This window comes from Myxocyprinus asiaticus, chromosome 18 (assembly GCF_019703515.2).
Source record: "Myxocyprinus asiaticus isolate MX2 ecotype Aquarium Trade chromosome 18, UBuf_Myxa_2, whole genome shotgun sequence".
In the NCBI taxonomy this organism is placed as follows: Eukaryota; Metazoa; Chordata; class Actinopteri; order Cypriniformes; family Catostomidae; genus Myxocyprinus; species Myxocyprinus asiaticus.
Genome location: NC_059361.1, coordinates 29,756,263 through 29,777,759, shown reverse-complemented (window position 1 = coordinate 29,777,759; position 21,497 = coordinate 29,756,263). Strand labels below are relative to the sequence as shown.

Below are 21,497 nucleotides of genomic sequence, written 5' to 3'. Positions count from 1 at the left end.
ATTATATTTATATTTAGAGATATATATATGAGATTTTATAAAAGCACTTACATTAATTCTTCTGTAAAAACTTGTGTATTATTTGAGCTGTTTAAATCGTCATTTTTTACAGTCGTTTTAGGGTTTGTTGGCATTACATCTTCATGGCATGTTGTAAAATTTAATATAACTTCAGAAAAGGTTAGTTAGCGATTTTATCACACTAAAACCATGTTAACACACATATTGTTTATGTCTTGTGGCAATAATTTTGTAATAGTGAGTATTTGAATGTTTACAGATTGGCCCCATTCACTTTCATTGTTGATTTGTAGTAAACAATATTATGCAATGAATGCTGTTGATTGAGCTTAACTTGAAACTGGAATATTCCTTTAACCAGGTTTTAAAAGCATTTGAGTTACAATGGGATGGTCGGATTTCTTTGAAAACTTTAATCCATATTTCTGGTTTATTATACAGCATACTTGTTTTCTCAGTGCATCCACTGCATGAAATAATCCAGTCCTTTGTTAATGGATTATGATTTTTATAATAACTCCTTGATTGCTTTAAAAAAAAAATGCAGCCAAATATTTAAAAAACAGATTGTTTAAAGTGTGAAACATTTAACAATCTTGATAATTAACTGAAAATGTCATAGCAACAGAACCATAATAACACAACGTGCTGAGTGAGATGCAAAGAAACTTTTAAGAGGTGTTGATGGTTACCACTAAACAACAACGTTGTTTATGTTTCAAAATAACGTAGATTATAAAGATTTACAAGCAGGCTCAACGTGCGTGATTAAAGCCATTGTGGCACCTCTAATTTCTTCCCCAACAACCAACTGTTTTCTTTTCTTTTGATGTATGTCAATGATTCATAACGAAGTCCCTAATCATGAGTCAAGCAGCAATGTAGACCTGTTAGACAGGCAGGTTTTCGAATGGGCCACAGTCTGTTTTCACTTGTCAAAATAAGCTGTCAACCTCCCTAACCGTCCTTTTGCATCATGCCAAGAGGCAAAAGTCAAATTTCATGGGTGACATTTGTGTTCCAAATGTATACAATCATCTTAAAACTTTGACATTTCTGTGCTTTATTTCTGGACTTGTCAAAAATCTGTAAATCTTGATGTCATTAATACTTGTTTTATTAAAAAGTTTCCTTAAAAATGTAAAGGGTTTGTCTTTTATATTAAAACTGTTTGGGACCTGTTGTAAATCAGCAGTGATCATATGGCCTTGTAATATTTAGTGAAAAGACATTAAATTATATGAAAAACATGAAAGACATGTTACATTAAGCCCTAGTTATAATGGTGGCTGTGCCCCTGCTGATAACTATGCTGCCAAATTTTCCACTGCAAGATTTTATCAACCTGTAATGAAGCGCATACCCACTGGGGGTGTCCTTTTTGCAAAGACATTCAAGCAGTAAATTACACATTGAGTTTGTGGTGACCTGACTGTTCACAAAACCTTATAGAGGTTTAGCTGATTTAAATAAAAAAAATATGCATCAATGAATGCATCATGAATATCAATGCTGTTTCCTGATTTTTGTCTTAAAAAGGTGAACACAATCTATTCTGAATATTCACAAAACTATATGCAACCTCAGCATCCACTTTCTTTTCTGAACGTGTTACATGATGTTGAACATGACACATAATATGCCTGTTTCCAAAAATATCAGTTCCTAGAGAGGAGCTATGATCATAACTCAAATATGTGTCACGATGCAATGTGACTTTGCCGTACAGCAACAGTAAATATAAAAAAATCACATTAATGAACTCAACCAACCAAGAGTTTCTGCGCAGACAGGACATGGCCCCTGAAATAGCCCTGGAACAACATAAGCGTACTAAGCACACACTCAAATTCTAGTGCCCTTAGTGCCTTCTAATACGAAAAAAGAAGCCATCAGCAGCATGTCCTCTTGCTTTCTGTTGGGACTCAAATAAGGATAGAGCACTAGGACTTTCCACCACTTTAAGCACAAGAACATGAGTCTAGTTGAGGTAAAAGCTGTCGCGACAACTCAAATGATGATTAAGGTTGAAAATGCTGGTAAGTCAAAAGGTTTCGTATAGGGTTTGGTTATTTGATTTAGTACAATCGATGGTGGCAACTAAATATTTATGTTCGTCTTGTTGATTTCATTTTGTTTACTATTCTTCTCTGGGTGTATTGTTTCGCTTTACTTATCCATTTTCTCTTGGGGACCAACTGCCTTGTGCAATCTTTTTGTCCTTTAGTCACTGTGTGCCATGCCTCCTCAGGGTGTCGGGGGACCTACAGGCTCAGGTTTAAAAAAAAAACAAAAACTCTTTGGCTGAACTTGATTCAATCATGAACAGTGGTTCCACAATTTTGAGATTAGTTTTAAATTAAAATTACCATGTAATTTTAATACTTCAAGTAGAGAGATTATAACTGAATCAAGTAAACCCAAGCAAGTGACAATAAATGTTAACATGCTTAATACAGGCTGGTGGGAAGCACTACTGTGCAACTTGGTCACTATGCCATGGTTAGCACAGCAGATTTTTAAAAGATAAATTAATATGTAGAACACTAAAAATGTATTGGTCCTCAACCTAGGTTCAAACATCACTCTTCATCATGATGGTAACCCCCAAAACTACAACATGACTGAAATTCTAAATCTCCCCATAAAAAACATCAAACACTAACAAGTCTCCCCCTTTATATTCATCTTGCACAGAGACACATAAAATAATACTTAATTTTAAACACTGAATTTTTACTCTCCCTGTTGAGTCCTATGCAAATCATGCTGGGAACTAGAAATCATCTGCCCACTTTCAGTAAACCAAACATAAAATATTCATGTTGTCCCAACTCAAATGGATTAAGTAAAGCTGAAAAGTAACTTTTTAATCAATTCAGTTAATTTAAGTTCCCTTGGTTTCATACATTTTTGAGTAACATGAACATGGGAGGATTGAGAAACAGACAATAGTGAATTTTCTTTCTTTTTTTTTTTTTTTTTTTTTTTTTTTTGAAGTGTAGACTTCATTTCTTTCTCCCTACAAGGTATTTCCCCCTTCACATTGCATGGAATTTGTGTGTGTTTGCTTGTGTGCGGTTGTCTTTTCACAGGCACTGCAGCGGTGCTAAACTCCCTTGAGGTTATTTGGAGCCTGGCATCCTGGGTGTATGGGCCTCCCCTTGGTGGTGGTGTTTTAATGGTTATTATAGTGTCCTGGATTTGCCAACAAAGTCTGTATATTATTATAGTTGTTATGCTTCTGGCTGTATTTGTTTTAATCTATCTGTGCATTTAATAAAAAGCCTCTGTTTGTCATTTCTTATACTTCCCATGAGTCTGTCTAAATTATTTTGCAATATATTAGAGGTCAATATTCCTTGCATTAGATAGTTTGATAATTTTACGTTTGCTTGGTTTCATTTTGTATTACAAATCAGATTTAAAAAGAGAGCACATATGGCAAAGGAATTTACATTGAAAACAATTTGGTGTGGGTTTACTTAAAAAAAAAAAAAAAAAAAAAAAAAAAAAACCTAGGAAACATTTTAAAACAGGAAATGGGGGGAAAGTTAGCTGTCAGTAAGCACTCTTATCCAAAATAAACTCATATTTAAATCTGCATATCCAGTACAGGTCATACACAAGCCATTTATTTTTCAAAAACTATTTTTAAATCAGTCTTTTTATATGGTTCAAGGAAAGAAAAGAAGCAACTTGTTTTTACTCTAGGCAATTGATCCCTTATTTCATGTCCATTTTCTGTAACATCGTTTGACTTGAGTAAAGGTAGAACTCAGGCAGACCAATGACAGAGGCAGAGAATATCCCACTGGTTATCCACCCCCCTGCTTTTACAGAAACGCAACATTATCCATTTGTCATTTCATACAGACCGCTCAGCACACGCAGTATCTTTTGTCTGTAATAGGTGGGCTGACACGAGGACCGCAGGACTACGCGATTAACAACTTTACTGGATTGATGTCATGTGTGTTTTCCTGGGGAATATTTATATGTATTTCAGCAGATCGTGAATGGTAAGGGACGCGCGTGTAACGTCCTCTTGTCAGCGTCCATTCTCATCCAACTCCTTTCGTAAGCTTTCATCAAAATCGTGTTTTGGGCTTTTGATTTTACTTTAGTTAAAACTGAACGTGATCATAATAACTTCTTGGCTTCAAGTGTGTTCCGAGTGCATTTGATGCAGCCGTTGTTGGAGCTTGAGCAACTTAAATGTGTCAGCGGAGGCTGTGAAGGATGATCTTGAGAAAGGTGGCTGGATTCAGTGGTTTAAACAAACAGTTTTCAGTCTCGAACGCAATTGTCAAGACACGCAAGACTGACATTATATATATATATATATATATATATATATATATATATATATTTTTTTTTTTTTTTTTTTTTTTTTTTTGGCGAAATAAAAATTCTGTGATACGCGGCGCAACGGTCAAAGACGTCTGTTTAGAGCATGTCTACATACCGTAGAAAAACAATTGAAAAACAGCGCAGCAAAAACGTGTTCGGTGTGAACAACCCCTAACTCCTTACGGATCAATTATAAGTAGTCTAATCTATAGTATATGGAATGTGTGAGATATTAGTTATACCCTATAGGTAATCAAACGGCTGTCTTCTTGAAAGTGAGGCATTATTCGTTTTCTCTGTCATGGCAACATTTAATTCATTAAAGGGAAAATGTGTAAAACATTATATTCATTCTTCCTTCAGCCATGCGCTATAAATCTATTTTACGCAAATTCTGCAAGCAAGCTATGGAATGATGCACAACAGACATTTTGACGGTTTATATTGAGCTATAGTGTTTCTTTATGCTTTTTTGGATATTATGGATTGGTCATTACATTAGTGTCTCGCCCATAGCTATATTGGGCATACACACATTAACCTCAGATAGTAGTATTGAGCCTTAGGCATAGGGGAGACATATGGGGAGAGATTAGATACATAAATAAAGTGTTATGCACTTTTATGAACCTTACAGTAGTATATTTAGCTAATTTATTGTGTATCTCTAGTATTGTATTACCATCTTAACTGCACATTTGCAAAGGAATGCATTTGTTTACACTTCAAAATACAAAAAGTAACATTTTTTTTATTTATTCATCTAGTAATACATAATTTTGAAGTGTTTTTGTTTTATGAAAATATATAAAAGAATTGATATAGAAATATAAGCGATGCCTGGACTGAAATTATTCTCTAAGAGAATAACAAAATATATACAGTAGGCCAACTGTAGATATTTGGAGATAACTCCAAAAACAACTTTTTCATTTGAAAATGGATATCTGGTATCATGCTTGGTTTTAAAAATGAAGACTTAAGAAATCTGACTGCAAATGCAAACAGTGCATGATAGACGATGTTTGTGGATGTCCTTTGTAAACTGTTTTGTTCTCATTTCATTCTTTACCTGTATTTATTTATTTATTTTTTTCAGTTCATTACACACTCTTGAGTAGAGATTTAGTAAATTATGTTCAGACATTTATTAAGTGAGATGAAAGTAACTATTTGAACCCTAGCTCTAGAGACATTAAAGGGATAGTTCACCCTCAAAAATGAAAATTATCATGCAGTTCATGCCAGCTAAGATGTGTATGACTTTCTTTCTTCTGCTAAACACAAATGAAGACTTTTTGAAGAATATCTCAGCTCTTTAGGTCCATACAATATAAGTGTAGGGTGGCCAGAACTTTGAAGGTCCAAAAAGGAAATTAAGTCAGCATAAAAGTAATCCATACAACTCCAGTGGTTTAATCAATGTCTTCTGAAGTGATCCAGTTGGTTTTGGGTGAGAACAGACTAAAATGTAACTCCTTTTTCACTGTAAATCTTGTCATTGCAGTCTCTAGGCACGATCATGATTTCAAGCTCGATTATCTATAGATGGCGCTATAAGAAGTATAATCAAGCTTGTAATCATAATTGCCAAGGAGACTACTGATGTCAAGATTTATAGTGAAAAATGAATTACATTTGGTCTAATCTCAACCAAAACCAACTGGATTGCTTCAGAAGACATTGATTAAACCACTGGAGACTGATGATGAATTATGCTTATGCTGACTTTATCTGCTTTTTGGAGCTTTTTCAGTTCTGGTCACCATTCACTTGCATTGAAAGGACCTATAGAGCTGAGATATTCTTCTAAAAATCTTTGTTTGTGTTCAGCAGAAGAAAGAAGGTCATACACATCTGGGATGGCATTTTAAAAACAGATTAGTATGGCTAGGTTATATAGTATTTTCACAGTAAGGTCAAGAGATCCAAAGACATTTATGGAGGAGAATTGAGACCAAGAGAAATAGCTATTAATTTTCAACCTGTAGCTCATGGTTGATAGTGCTGGTGTTTTATTGTTTTGGTCAATGTGGCTGAAGTGATTTTGTCAAATAGCAGAGAAAGCTAATAGTAGCTTCCAGTGCACATATTGTTAAAGAGAGAGATAAAGAGCATTTTTTCACTAACATTGTGTAATTCCCAATATGGTAATCAGTTTGTTGACTGAAACAGCAGAATGATAGGAGAGTTTATTGTAAGAGACAACCCTGAAAATCCTGTAAATGGTATGAAATGAGCAACAGCCAACAGGGTTTTCAGGACTGGAGTGACTGAAGAGAGAAACCCAGAGGAAAATTGTATTGCTCATAGGTTTCTCTTTCATATTTCAGGAGACTTAAGTAGTTACTGTATATTTCATTTATGTACTGTATAAACCATGTCTTAAATATTTCTCCTAAAATACCTTAGGAGAATAAAAATAAACACAAACTGTGTTAATGTGGATGGCATAGCTCAGATAATTTGGCTTTAGAAGAATTTGATGAGAAAAGTTTGAGTTCATATTGAAATCTCTTACTTTTCATGGCAGACTTTTAACAGTTGAGAATTGAAAGAAACAACTGAGACATTTTGAGATCTCATTTTTGATTTTTCTTTTCTATGGGAAGACACTAATCTCTTCACAAGAGTCTAGACACTAACATATAGGTCAGACTTATAGAACCATCATGATTTAATTTTGGCCAATTTCCTGTGAATACATGAGTAGATGCTGTTCATCAGAAAAACATGTGAGCTTGAGTTGCCCTAACCAGAGGTTCACAAAATGTCACATGCAGCCCTAAGATAGCTTTCTGTAGCCCTCAAATGATCTCAATATATTGATTGTTACAGAAATAAAACAACTGGGTCAATATACTGATGGTGCTTGGCTGTTTTAGTACAACATTGCTCTCTTGTGCCAATAACTGTTCTGTATATAACAGTGGTCACTGTGCTACACAATCTACGAGCCACAATCTACCATTTAAGTTGCAGGCTAGCCACCTCTCAGGTACAAATGAAAGGCACAGGGAAAGCTCAATTAGAAGGCCAGCAAGCGCTTTTTCAAGCAAAATTCAAGGAACCTCAGGCAAGCCAACATGGTTGTTCACTGATAAGGAGTGCTCGCCAGCTGTACATTAATGCCCAAACAACATGCTATGTGTTTGAAATTCTGAGTACATTGAAAATTGACATGCTACATTTCTCTGACATGGTTGTTGATTTAAATTCGATGCATGAAGAGAATGTGTAATATGACATATCCTACTATTAAAGGTGCTGTGACTTCAGACATTTTGCCAACTTGCGCCAGGCTTGAATTAATAAATAAGACAGTCCCATCCTTTCAACCACACGCCCTCTCTCCAAAACCCGCCCTCCAAAGTGAGTTTTCTGATTCTTTCGTGCTGTTTACAGAGCATGTTGTCACAGAAAGAGGTGCGATTTTGCAGGACACCTATTTTAGTGATCCTGCAAAATCACACCTGTCTCTGGATGCTGAACACCTTGTGATATTCTTTCATGGAATCACAAAGGAAAATGTATTTGCAGGCCACCTGTGTATTTTTTGTGCCCCCTGTTTTTGACAAAATGGTTTTAAAGCGTGGCTTAAAAGAAAATTAATATAGCACAGCTAAAACAGTCACTGCATCATTTAGGACGCAATTTGTCATAATTTGAAAAGCGATGAGACTGTGATGAGAGGCAGGGTATATGTTGCAGATCCTGCATTTCTCACACCTGAGCAGGCCTTAACTGAAAACTGCTGCCAATAAATGATTTGTAGCATGTTTGATACAATGTGGGCATTTGAAAAAGGGCAAAAGACCAACAGCTGGTTTGGGTTGTCATCTGTGTGCACTCAATGGGCTGCTCCAGCTTTGCTAACAGATATTCAACATCTAGTATTCAACATCTAGACATGGTCACTTGCAAAACACTGAGAAAGGCCACACTTGAAGTTTTGAATTGAATTTCAGGCATTTGTAGAGAGCTATTGGAATTCACCTGTCTGTTTTGAAGCATATGCAAACAGGGGGTTTCATGGATTAAGCCATCCTGAAACCGGGTGAAATTCTGTCTGTCCCTTTATGATAGTTACCACCACTTTTGAATCTCTAAAAGCTTATTTTGAGGCTTATTTTGAAGTTTATCTCACACTAGTCCAGGTGATAGTGTTAAGGTCACGAATTTGCTGTCATTTCAATATTGAAATAGTGTGCTAATAAGGACAAGTATCCTATTATATTATTGAAAGAATGAAACACATTATGTTGTGGCCCTCTGAATCAGATTATATCTAATACAATCCCTGGGAGAAAATTATCACCCCACTTCTCCTTGTTTAGGCTTTAGCTAACACAATGAAACACAATGTCTCACTCCAAAAAAGCTTGCATTTTTTTGTCATAAAACCCCACAAGTACTTCAGTGTAATAATCTTTCAACTGCAGTCAAAGCAATGAACTTGAAACAAACCCTCTCAAACTACAATAACACCTTAAACTCTGGTGCATTTTTTAACTGCTGTGTGCAATTTTTCAACTCAAATTTAAAAGCTCACCATTCACACATACTGTAGACGAACTGCAAAAAAATGGGTGTATTTTTTTCAGAAAACCCCCCAACTTAAAAAAGGCTCCAATTATTCATTATAAATATTGTATATGTTTACAATCTTATGAAGAACAGATATTAAGAAAAAATTATGTTTTCTCTATCACTTTCCATCACAAAATGCAGATCTGAAATGTAGGTGGTGCTCTAACTCATTTTAGCTCTCACAGATATGCTCGTCCATAGACATTCCGTCTAATTTTCAGTTCCTGCACCACCCCCATTGTTTCATCGAATATCTCGGCCTCTGAGTGGACCAGTAGCTCAAACTAGGTGTCATTAGAAATCTGAGAGGCTTCCCTTTGCGATGATATAAAACATTTTATCACCAATATTTGATAACATATTTTTCAGATGATTTGTTTAGCATGCTTTTCCTGCTGGACTGCATATTTTGTTCCACACATTTTAGATATAACATTGGATTATTCACCCAAGCAAGCTCACTGACATGTCAGAAATGGCTAATTTTGTAGAGAACTGGCTAAGCTCAAACAAGATATAACATTTTTGGCTACTTGGGGCTTACAGCTGCATCGATAGGTGCATAAAATTTGTATTTGTATTTGATGTCTTACAGAAATCATATTCTTTGTGATTCACATGAAAATCTTTCTAACTGTGGTGTTAGGGCGATGTAATAAACTGTATAGTCACATTCCTTAGAATGAACTTTCATCTGATAAATGACTTGTCCATTTAAGTGCTATGTGAAAGACGTTTACATTCACATTAATATTTCTTCCACATAACTGTCACATTTATGTGTTTTGGTTCATGTTTTTCATGTTTTTTTATTTTCAAGTTTAGTTTATGTTCATGTCATGTGATTTCCTGTTCCCTCATGTGATCTTGTCATGTGTTTCCCCTGTTCATGTGTCTTGTTTTCATTGGTTCTTTGTTTGATTACTTTGTTATTAGTCTTGTCTTTTCATTGGTTTAAGTTCATTTAGTCTTGTTATCTTGTTTATTAGTTTAGTCTTGTGATTGGTTGTCTTGTTTACTTGTTACCCATGTCCTTGTATTTAAGCCCTCATGTTTGCCATTGTCTGGTGTGAGGTATTGTGTATGTAATTTTGTTGTTTTTTTTCTAGTCAAGCCATAGTCATGTCATGTCATGTCATGTCATGTCATGTCATGTCATGTCATGTCATGTCATGTCATGTCATGTCATGTCATGTCATGTTTAAGTTAAGTCTATAGTCAAGTCTAGTTTTTGTCAAGTCTAGTTCATGTTTATGTTCACGTTTTTAGTTAGGGTTTTTGAATTACACGTTTGTAAAATAAACTGCACTTGGGTTCATCTTCACACCATTGTCTCTTCGTCTGCCTGTTGCCAAAATCGTTACAGAATACCTCACCGCCAACCATGAGCCCAGCGGTCCAACTACTGCACCTACGTCAAGGGAATCGATCCCTGGAGGAATATGAGGGGGACTTCTGCTCTCTGGCCAGCGAGGTGGACTTTAATGAGGTCGCCCTCAAAGACTGTTTCCGTTTAGGATTAACTGATCCAATTTCCTCCCTGATGCCTGGTGGTCACAGTTCCCTAAGCCTCGCTCAGTATATCGACCTTGTCCTGCAGATCACTGGTTCTACGTTCACTGTGGGGTAGGCGGCTGCCAAGCGGGAGTCCCACGTCATGGCTGCTGAGCGTGTGTCCCACGTCATGGTCAACGAGCCACTGCCCACGCCTGCCAAGGCCAACGAGCCAAAGCCCATGCCTGCCACGGCCAATGAGCCAACGCCCAGGCCTGCCACAGCCAACGAGCCAACACCCACGCCTGCCACGGCCAACGAGCCAACTCCCACACCTGCCACGGCCAACGAGTCAATGCCCACGCCTGCCATGGCCAACGAGCTGGAAGCCTCGTCCATCCCAGAGCCAGCGTTGCCAGCCTCATCCATTCCAGAGCCTGTGTTGCCAGCCTCGCTCTTCCCAGAGCCTGCGTTGCCAACTTCGGCCTCCTGGAGGAGGAGGAGCAGAAAGTCTTTCGTTTCCCATGTACATGACCACAGATGTCGTCTCCGAGTCTCTGCCCATGTACACGACCACAGAGGTCGTTTCCTAGTCTCTGCCCATGTACATGACCATGGAGGTCATTTCCAAGTCTCTGCCCATGTTCACGACCACAGAGGTCGTCTCCGAGTCGCTACCCATGTTCAGGACACAGAGGTCGTCTCCGAATCTCTGCCCATGTACACGACCATGGAGGTCGTTTCCGAGTCTGCCCATGTTCACGACCACGGAGGTCGTACCCGAGTCTCTGTCTACTTCCACGACCACAGAGGTCGTTTCCAAGACTCAGTCCATGCCCACGACCACAGAGGTCGCTCCCAAGACTCTGCTCATGTTCACGACCGATGAGGTCTTTTCCCAATCATTCAGGACTCTATATCTCGAGCCTACAATGGCTCTGCCTTCAACGGCTTTGCTCCTCGAGCCTACCACAGCTCCGCCTTCCATGACTTTGCCCCACATCATGGCCGCCAAGCCAGAGTTCCACGTCATGGCCGCCAAGCCAGAGTTCCATGTCATAGCCGCCAAGCCAGAGTTCCACACCATGTCACAGCCACGCCAGAGTCAGCTCCAGGCCATGTCACAGCCACGCCAGAGTCAGCTCCAGGCCATGTCATAGCCACACCAGAATCAGCTCCAGGCCATGTCACAGCCACGCCAGAGTCAGCTCCAGGCCATGTCACAGCCACGCCAGAGTCTGCTCCATGCCATGTCACCGCCACGCCTGAGTCTGCCCCATGCCATGTCACGCCTCGGCCTGCTCCATGCTATGTCACAGCCACGCCTCAGCCTGCTCCATGCCATGTCATGCCTCAGCCTGCTCCATGCCATGTCACAGCCGAACCTCAGCCTGCTCCATGCCATGTCACAGCCGAACCTCAGCCTGCTCCATGCCATGTCATGCCTCAGCCTGCTCCATGCCATGTCACAGCCATGCCTCAGCCTGCTCCATGCCATGTCACAGCCGAACCTCAGCCTGCTCCATGACATTTCACAGCCAAGCTTCAGTCTGCTCCATGCCATGTCACAGCCAAGCCTCAGTCTGCTCCATGCCATGTCTCAGCCAAGCCCCAGACTGCTCCATGCCATGTCACAAGCAAGCCTCTGCTCCACGGTCCAGGCCCGCCTCTGCTCCACGATCCAGGCCCGCCTCTGCTCCACGGTCCAGGCCCGCCTCTGCTCCACTGGGGACCTCCATCCCTGCGGCTGCGCCTTGATCCTCATCCCCATCGGCTCCGCCTCTCAAGCCTCTCAGGGCCCCAACTTTCCATTGACTTTGCCCTGTTCCCATGCTTCATGCCCTGTCTCACCAGGCCACGCCCCACACCCTGTCTCGTCACGCCCCACGCCCTGTCTCGCCAGGCCATGCCCCACACCATGTCTTGCCAGGCCACATTTCAAGGACCCCCCTCCCCCCCCAGCTCCCTATTAACTTTGCTATTATGTTTTGGGGCATCGGGAGCCGCCCCTAGTGGAGGGGATATGTCACGTTTATATGTTTTGGTTCATGTTTTTCATGTCTTTTATTTTCAAGTTTAGTTCCTGTTCATGTCATGTGATTTCCTGTTCCCTCATGTGATCTTGTCATGTGTTTCCCCTGTTCATGTGTCTTGTTTTCATTGGTTCTTTGTTTGATTACTTTTTTATTAGTCTTGTCTTTTCATTTGTTTAAGTTCATTTAGTCTTGTTATCTTGTTTATTAGTTTAGCCTTGTGATTTGGTTGTTTTGTTTACTTGTTACCCATGTCCTTGTGTTTAAGCCCTCATGTTTGCCATTGTCTGGTGTGAGGTATTGTGTATGTAACTTTGTTGTTTTGTTCTAGTCAAGCCATAGTCAAGTCATGTTATGTTTAAATTAAGTCTATAGTCAAGTCATGTCACGTCAAGTCTAGTTTTTGTCAAGTCTAGTTCATGTTTATGTTCATGTTTTTAGTTAGAGATTTTGAATTACACGTTTGTAAAATAAACTGCACTTGGGTTCATCTTCACACCATCGTCTCTTTATCTGCCTGTTGCCAACATCGTTAGGTGATGCTTTTTTCAACGCTGATGTTTTCAGCCCTCATTTTTTATTTTATATAACATAAATACAAAATTGAAGGTATTCAAGGTAAAGTTCAGATTCTAAGCTTTCAAATGATACCCCAAATGCCTGCTTTATGTATCCAGGGACTTTAACATTTTAAGCATAAACTTGTTTCACAATGTAGCATCCCCTTGTGGACCTGCCAGCGGAAAATAAAAAAATCAACCCTGAACAACAAAGAAAGTTTTTATGCTCCCCTACACTACAGAAGTTTCTTTATAATAGCCACCATGGCCATACAAGAATAAAAGTAAATTTGAGTGTTCCTATATGCCTTTCTCATAGAGGGAAGAATGAGATTGTGCAGGAGCAGTATGGAGTGCTCTTGGAAGACTCTATTGCTGCTGGTGTGCACATCCTTAGGGGTGCAGTACACTGCCATCCGCTCCCTCCGTGACTCCTTCGGTGGCCCATGCCAAGACTCCGCCCACTGCCAAGGACACCAGGGTAAAGGTGAGTCACCGTACTGTAATACAAGCAGTCTTGATTTTGCAGTGCTGTAACAGGAAGAAAGGAAAATGCAATGTGTACATGAAATGGTGTATTGTTTCATTCACAATGTATAGGGTATACATAAGGTAACTTCGAATTATATTTACATTTTGACTAAATGATCAGTCTCAACATTTTCAGTTATTGGCATATAATTGATGATTTGTAATTAACATGCCTGTTACATCTACATTTCAAGTAGAAAGTGGCAGGATACATTGTTGGACACATTTTAAAGAGATAATTCATCCAAAAGTAAAAATTCTGTCATCATTTACTCACCCTTATGTTGTTCCAAACTGTTATGAATTAATTTGTCAGTGGAACAGAAAAGGAGATTTTCAGAAGAATGTTAGACTCAGTCACCATTTTTCCATCCAATAAATGCTGATGAATGCTGATAAGATTGTCTTTCTTACTAACTACTAAAGAGTGAGTAAATGATTTATTTAACTTATAATTTATAATTTGTGGGTGAACTATCCCTTAAACTATCAAAATAAATTAATGTTTGGTTAAGATCATACCAAAGATGAATTCTCTTTGTATAGATGTATCTCTCTCAAGGCATCACTTGTGTACTTAGTATTTTTGTAAGGAAAGAAATTAGCCACCATCATCTAGGAGAAAACTGTTAGAGATGCAGCCTGGAAATTCCCTCCTCCACGTTGAAAGAGAGCAAGAGATGGAATATCAATAATTAATTCTACAATTATCTCATCATTAATCTGCAGTAATATGTCCTTGCGAACCAGCTGTTTGCACTTGCAGCAAGCGTCTACTCACACAACCTAATGTGGCATGCACAATCAGTCTCTCATCAACTGTAATTACAAACGTTATCCCACCATTCCGCTATATATACTAATTGTTCATGTTGAGCAAAAGTCACATAATCTTTTTTCTTATGTGGAGAAAGGCAGTGATTGTTCATATTTCAATTTTGCTCGTTTTTTCCACATATTGCTTCAAAATGATGAAATGATTACTGCCGCTGAATGAGGCAATTCAGGTCTTCAAAACAACATGATTATTGCTGTGCATTACCTCTCAGAGGGGGAGAATAGGTTTCTCAATTGCACTGGACTTTATTAAAGTTCTGTAAAGATTATGCATGTCTTCTTTTATTTCTAAACCAAAGCCCCAGGTTTCATATCTTAGCCAAATAACTGATTGATTAAAGAAGGAGAAGCTGAACTAATTGGGTCTTTTGTGGCTCTGTAATGTCCTCTGTGGTTTTGAGAGCAGTTTTATCTCACTCTCTCTTCTTCTCTTCCCCAGAGCAGAGATTGAAAAATCTGTGCGATGACATTCGTGTCCCTGCTGAAACTAATGCTGCTCGGAAACACATCCTTCTATTTGCGCAAACTCGTAGTGGCTCATCCTTTACTGGACAGCTTTTCAATCAGCACCCAGCCATCTTTTATGTTTTCGAGCCACTCTACCATGTCCAGCAGGCCTTCACCAATTCTAGTAGTCGCCTGCAAAGGACTTTGGATGGTAGAGCTCTTTTGGGGGCCTACAGAGATCTCCTTCTCAATCTCTACAACTGTGACTTCAACTTCCTGGAGAGTTACATTCGCCCTGAACCACAGGATCACATGACTGGAGCCTTTTTCCGACGCAGCTCAAGCCACGCCCTCTGCACACCCCCTGTCTGCTTGGAAGGAAGTGATGAGATCCTAGGAGGCCAACCGGATGAAGCCTGGTGTCCTAAAAAGTGCCAAGCCTTGAACCTCACTCTGGCCTCTCAGGCTTGCCAAGCACAGAACCACGTGGCCATCAAGACAGTTCGTATCCCCGAGGTAGGAGATCTACGTACGCTGTCAGAAGACCCCCGTTTAGATTTGAGAATTGTACACTTGGTGAGGGACCCCCGAGCCATTCTTGCCTCACGCATGACTGCTTTTGCGGGTAAATTCAGGGCCTGGAAGATCTGGAATGCCACTGGCCGCCAACCACGGTACGTGGACCTGACACCAATAACGAGAACATGCAGAGATATAGAGTATTCAGTGGAGACTGGCCTGCAGAACCCAATGTGGCTGAGGGGGAGGTATCTTTTGGTGCGCTATGAAGACTTGGCCGTGAATCCGGAGGAAAAAGCCAAGGAGATCTACAGATTCCTGGGGATGGACTTGCATCAAAGAGTGCTCACATGGATTGCAAATAACACCAATGGCGCTGCCCCATCTTCTTCAGATTGGAACTACAAATACTCTACCAAAAGAGACTCTAAAGCCACAGCTCAAAGCTGGAGGGTGCATCTAAACTTTGATATTGTTAAAACAGTTCAATCTCTATGTAACAGAACTCTTGCCTTGCTAGGCTATAAGTTATTCCATTCCATTGATGAACTAAGGAATGTAACAAAGAGTTTAATGGAGCCTAGGACATAGTGAATGAACCTTTAAGTGAACTACTTAGATTTCACAACAAATTATTTTTGGCTACATATAATATTGTGTTTAATTGCATTTCATATTTCTCATCATAGTGTTGGCATGGTGGCTCAGTGGGTAGCACTGTCACCTCACAGTAAAAAGGTCCCCAGTTTGAGTCCCGGCTCACCCTGGGGCTTTCTGTTTGGAGTTTGAATGTTCTCCCTGTGTTCACGTGAGTCTTCTTCCGGGTGCTTCGGTTTCCCCCACGGTGCAAAAACATGCAGGTTATGTGAACTGGGAACTCTAAATTGCCCGTAGGTGAGAGTGTGAATGTGTATATCTGTGTGTGTTAGCTCTGTGATGGACTGACCACCTGTTCATGGTGTTTCCCTGCAAACCTACATAGGGCAAGTGGCTATAGAAGATGGACAGATGGATTTCTTAGCTTGTTCTCATAACATGAATACTAGTTGTCAGGGCCGCGTTTCGCCTTCATGGGGCCTGGGGCTAACGCACCCCTACCATGTGTGACTCCTTTATGAATCCTACTATGGCAAAGGCTTACTTGTGAATAGTGATTATCAGTGGCGTCTCAGGGTCATTATTTAGTGTGGGGCACAAACAATCACTTAACAATCAATTATTTTACCTGCTCTTTGAAACATTGTCGAATAATTCCAAATTCTGTCTGATAAAAAAGAAACAAGAAAAACATTTTATCCTAGTGCATTAGTTTTGACTTCACTCTTTGTCCCTCACATTCCCGCTGTGCATGTGCCCAGTTTATTCCCTGGTATTAATATGCGTATTAGATGCGTAATAACTGGCGCTATCATCATTTACACCTGGTATTGTGCGTCTCTTTTGTGTTTAGATTTTGAGTAGAAGGGTATCAGATTTCATGTCTGCCTACATCAATCATTACTTCAGTGTGTTTATGTATGATAATAAAGCGTAAACTGCATTATAACAAAAAGAAAACACAAAAAAGCAGCGCATCATTTCAGCCAATTATGCATGCATTTAATATAAGCGCAAACATTACGTTTAGAGCAGGATTGTCTGTTATTTTAGTGGAGTAACTGTGTTAACTGAGCTTCACAGATGTGCTTCTCATGTTACACTTTATGTTCACATCAGGGACAATGAAGTTCTGTGAACTTGTGCATGTGTGTATGTGCTTTAACTGGCAAAGTTTAAAAACCTTGATTGACAGGTGGAAGTTTTACACTAGAACTTATTGGTTTCACCGGACTCAAACAAGGGAAGTCAAAAAATCTATCATAAAAGCCTGTCTACTGTCATGTATGTGCCATTATAATAGATGCTACACCCCTCAATGCCCTAGTACTTATAAAATGAAAACAAGTATGACTGATAAAAATAGACCATGGCAGAAATTTGACAGAGAGTGATGAATAAAGACATTTTTTGGGCAACCTCTGGACATGGTGCCACACACACATCCCTAATAATTTAATCTCAGCACAAAACACCACTAAGACGTGCACATTCACATCAAAAAGCTCAAGTGACCATGAAAGTAAGCCACAAATAGGCAAATTGTCAAAGGGTGTGCATATTATCTCACTAACTTGAATGAACAGCATAACAAAACTAATCAAAATGACAGACTCCCAATATGTAGCAGTCACTGATATCTAATACAAACCAAAGCATCAACAACACAACACCTCAACGTAATGGCATACAATTCAATTAAATGATGAACAGTGCTTAACTAATCCAAACAACAGTACATTAGAAAAAAATAGCTTTTAATACTTAACAGTTAATTGCACTACGCAGGTCTGCAGTCAAGAGTGGTAAGCTCATGTCAACAGCTGACATAAATATGATCAAAGCTTTTGATTGGCTCAGGGGCAAAGGCAAACTAGCCCCTCAGGCCATCATTGAACACTCATTGCACATGCGCATGATGTTCTCCAGTTCGCGTTGAATAACATTGAGGATGAAGGACTAGCCCCACGCATAGCAAATGAGAATGATTAAATGGCTTTTACGCAACATACCTTAATAATAATAGAATTTCTCAAAAGAACATATACTTTTTTCTTTTATAATGGACATAAAACACTTGTGATTTGCGGAAAATATATTATTTCTTAAAATATATTTATGATGATACCATGCAATTTGCACAACTCTTGGGGCTTAGCCCAACTTGCCCCTAATGTAGAGTTACGGCTGGTAATGAAGTCATGATTACATTGCTTGGTAACTTTCCTTGAGCATCAACTCACATAAAGTAATTAATAGTAATGAGCCAAGCTATTAGCATAGCAGGATTCTTTCATTCTCACCCGGAACCCTATACCCATCATTTTAAGTAAACCAGATGTACATTGACGTGACCAAAAACAACTACCAACAATAGCACAGCAGACTCGCAAGTGAAAAACATGACAAAGCTGGTGAAATGAAGAGCAGGTAGTCTACATGAGCCCTTGTATGCAGAGGTGGGTAGTAACGTGCTACATTTACTCCGTTACATTTACTTGAGGAACTTTTATGGGGAAAAAATTACTTTTAGATCACAAGTAAATTTCTAATGAAAAAATGTACTTTTACTTCATTACAGTGGGAACAGTAGTGTTCCCTTGTTACATTACTGGATTTAATTTTAATGAATATGTAATTTATTGAGAGATTATTGAATGGGACTTCATTTAGCGGAGGTTCAGCTGTGCCCACTGTCACAGACTGTCACTCAAGCTGAGTCTATCATTGCTGCAGCATCAAGCTCTTCAAAGTGAAACACTTTTTTGCTCAGCACAGTGAAAAAAGAATAGTTTCGTCATGCAGTGCTTTCATTTAACACCAAGACAAGCTGATATTTCAAGATTAAATCTCAGCTTCAACTTAAGGCAGCACATCGAGGCAAGTTGTGGCTCTAATGCTAACGCAGGCTTTTCTGTGTAATGTGATGATCATTTTCAGGGTGATACTGTAACTGGGCTCTTATGACATCAATTTTAAGTGTACATTTTTAAATCAGTGCAGCAATATATCAGTGTGCTTTGTCCCGCGTCACGCATGTCATGAGCAGTATTTACGCATTTACCCCACGCCCTCACAGCTACCCTGGTAACTATCGCAACTACATCAGGCTGATTAACTGTATAAATCCATGTAAACCTCCAAGTTAAGTGTAAATGCCTTTTGCTCTGCCGTTCACGTGATTGACAACTGGAGCATGAACAGACAGCATTTGTGCGCGTGCAAAGCGAAGGGACGCGAGGCGTGCACCTGAGAGATGTGCGGGCGCGAGGCGATCGAATGGCGAAGAGAGTGGCTGTGTCCGAAATCGTTCACTTATTCACTATTTCCTATATAGTGAGTGGCAGTGAGTGCACTATATCTCAGCAGTAAGTGAACCAAATTAGTGAGTGAATTTGGACGCTGACGTATACACTGTGCGTCGGGCTCTGGGGCTGTCACAGAAACAACGTCACGTGAACTTTTAAAATACTTGGGCCTTACTTGTTATTTTTATTATATAATATATTAATACGATAAATCTTCATTCTTTTTGTCATTTTTAATATATATGATTATATAAAGAGTAAACACATTTTATAAAATGTAGGCTACATTATTGTATTTATTTTTTATACTTTAGTATCTTTAAACACCAATATAAGCTTGGTAGCGTTTCTGGGCACATAGTGCCCTCATCCGACCAAATTATCATAACCTACATGTTTTAACTGAATATTTAAATCATCTACAGAATCATTTCCACCGTGTGCAGTCTCCTGAGTTAAAAATAATATCACCTCAGTGAATTATTTAGTAAATAAAGAATTCTTCATCTTAATGGCAAAATTCTGTATAAATATAAATAAAGAGTACATTTTAAAAATGTATTTTTATGTTTTGCCTCTCTATATGTTATTATGTTATTTTAATCAAGTAATGATTTGTCAAAAAGTAATTTAATACTGAATGTATTAAATTACTTTTTGCATGAAATAAAATATTGCAGGAGTGAAGGAAGCAATAAACTCCCAGCTCATACGTCTTCCCTGCATTGGATTATGGGCAATTAGCCATCGTCGAGTGTACATGTACATTGTACATTGTGGGTAAGAATGAGTGAACAAAAGTAGGGAACGAGTGGCTCACTCAGAATTAAGACAATCCTACAAAATGGCGGACACCCGAAATAGTGCACTATATAGTGGATAGGGGGCGGTTTCAGACACAGTGAGAGTTTTGCAACCAGGGTTGGTGCCCTACGCAGGCTGCGTACTCTACATCTATACTGCTGTAAAGAACTAATGATCTAAATTCTTTCAACACTGAAAACTGTAACTACACTGAAATAAGAATCCATGCAGGACTTTAAAGGCTATGAAATAGTGAAAAGTAGGCATTAATAAAGCATGGTTTTGCTTTGGTTTATATTTCAGCATTATATATAATGTCCCTGTAGGGCATTTTTACGTTTTCACCGTAATAATTACTAGAAAGGTTTCCAAACCTCTCTTCTTAATGACAAATCCATCCAGATCTGACAAGAGCCCTTAAAGGAATAGTTCACCCAAAAATGAAAATTCTCTCATCGTTTACTCTTCCTCATACCATCCCAGATGTGTATGACTTTCTCTCTTCTGCTGAACACAGATGAAGATTTTTAGAAGAATTTGACAGCTCTTTTGGTCCATAAAATGCAAGTGAATGGGTGCCAACATTTTAAAGCTAAGAAAAAATCAAATAAGTCAGCATAAAAGTAATCCATAAAACTCCAGTGGTTAAATCAATATCTTCAGAAGTGATGTGATATGAGAATGTGTGGATGAGAAACAGAGAAACAGATCAGTTTCACATTCTTCTTCTTGTGTTTTTGGTGATTCACATTCTTCTCTGCATATCGCCCCCTGCTGGGCAGGGAGAAGAATGTCTAGCAAACAATGACAAATATTGATCTGTTTCTCACCCACACCTATCATATCACTTCTGAAGATATGGATTCAAATACTGGAGTCATATGGATTACTTTTATGCTGCCTTTATATGCTTTTTGGAGCATCAAAATTTTGGCACCCATTCACTTGCATTGTACTGACCTACAGAGCTGAATTATTCTTTCAGAATTTTTGTATTCTGCAGAAGAAAGGAAGTCATACACATCTGGGATGGCATGAGGATGAGTAAATGATGAGAGAATTTTAATTGTTGGGTAAACTATCCCTTTAAAGTGATAGCTCAGCCATAATTGAATATTCTGTCATCATTTCCCTACCCTCATGTTGTTCCAAACCTGTGTGACCTTCTGTATTCTGTGGAACACAAAATATGTTAAACAAAATGTTAGAGACTGACAGTTCACTTTCAAAATATATATATAAAAAAAGAACACATTCACTGGAAGTAAATAGTGACTCAGGCAAACATTCTGTCTAAAATCTCCTTATTGTGTTGCATGGAAGAAAGTAAGTCATACGGGTTTGGAACAACATGATGGTGAATGATGACAGAATTTACATTAATAATACTAATTCTGTAATAC

At 39.0% G+C, this 21,497-nt stretch overlaps 1 protein-coding gene across 1 annotated transcript; it reads left to right on the top strand.

The window, feature by feature from the left end:
- Nucleotides 1-3,940: 3,940 nt before the first annotated feature.
- Nucleotides 3,941-16,930, top strand: LOC127456096 (carbohydrate sulfotransferase 1-like). The gene is made up of 3 exons (XM_051724420.1): nt 3,941-4,043; nt 13,371-13,538; nt 14,859-16,930. The coding sequence occupies exons 2-3, from the start codon at nt 13,379-13,381 to the stop codon at nt 15,974-15,976; spliced, it is 1,278 nt and encodes a 425-aa protein (XP_051580380.1). The 5' UTR covers nt 3,941-4,043; nt 13,371-13,378; the 3' UTR covers nt 15,977-16,930.
- The last annotated feature ends 4,567 nt before the right edge of the window (nt 16,931-21,497 follow it).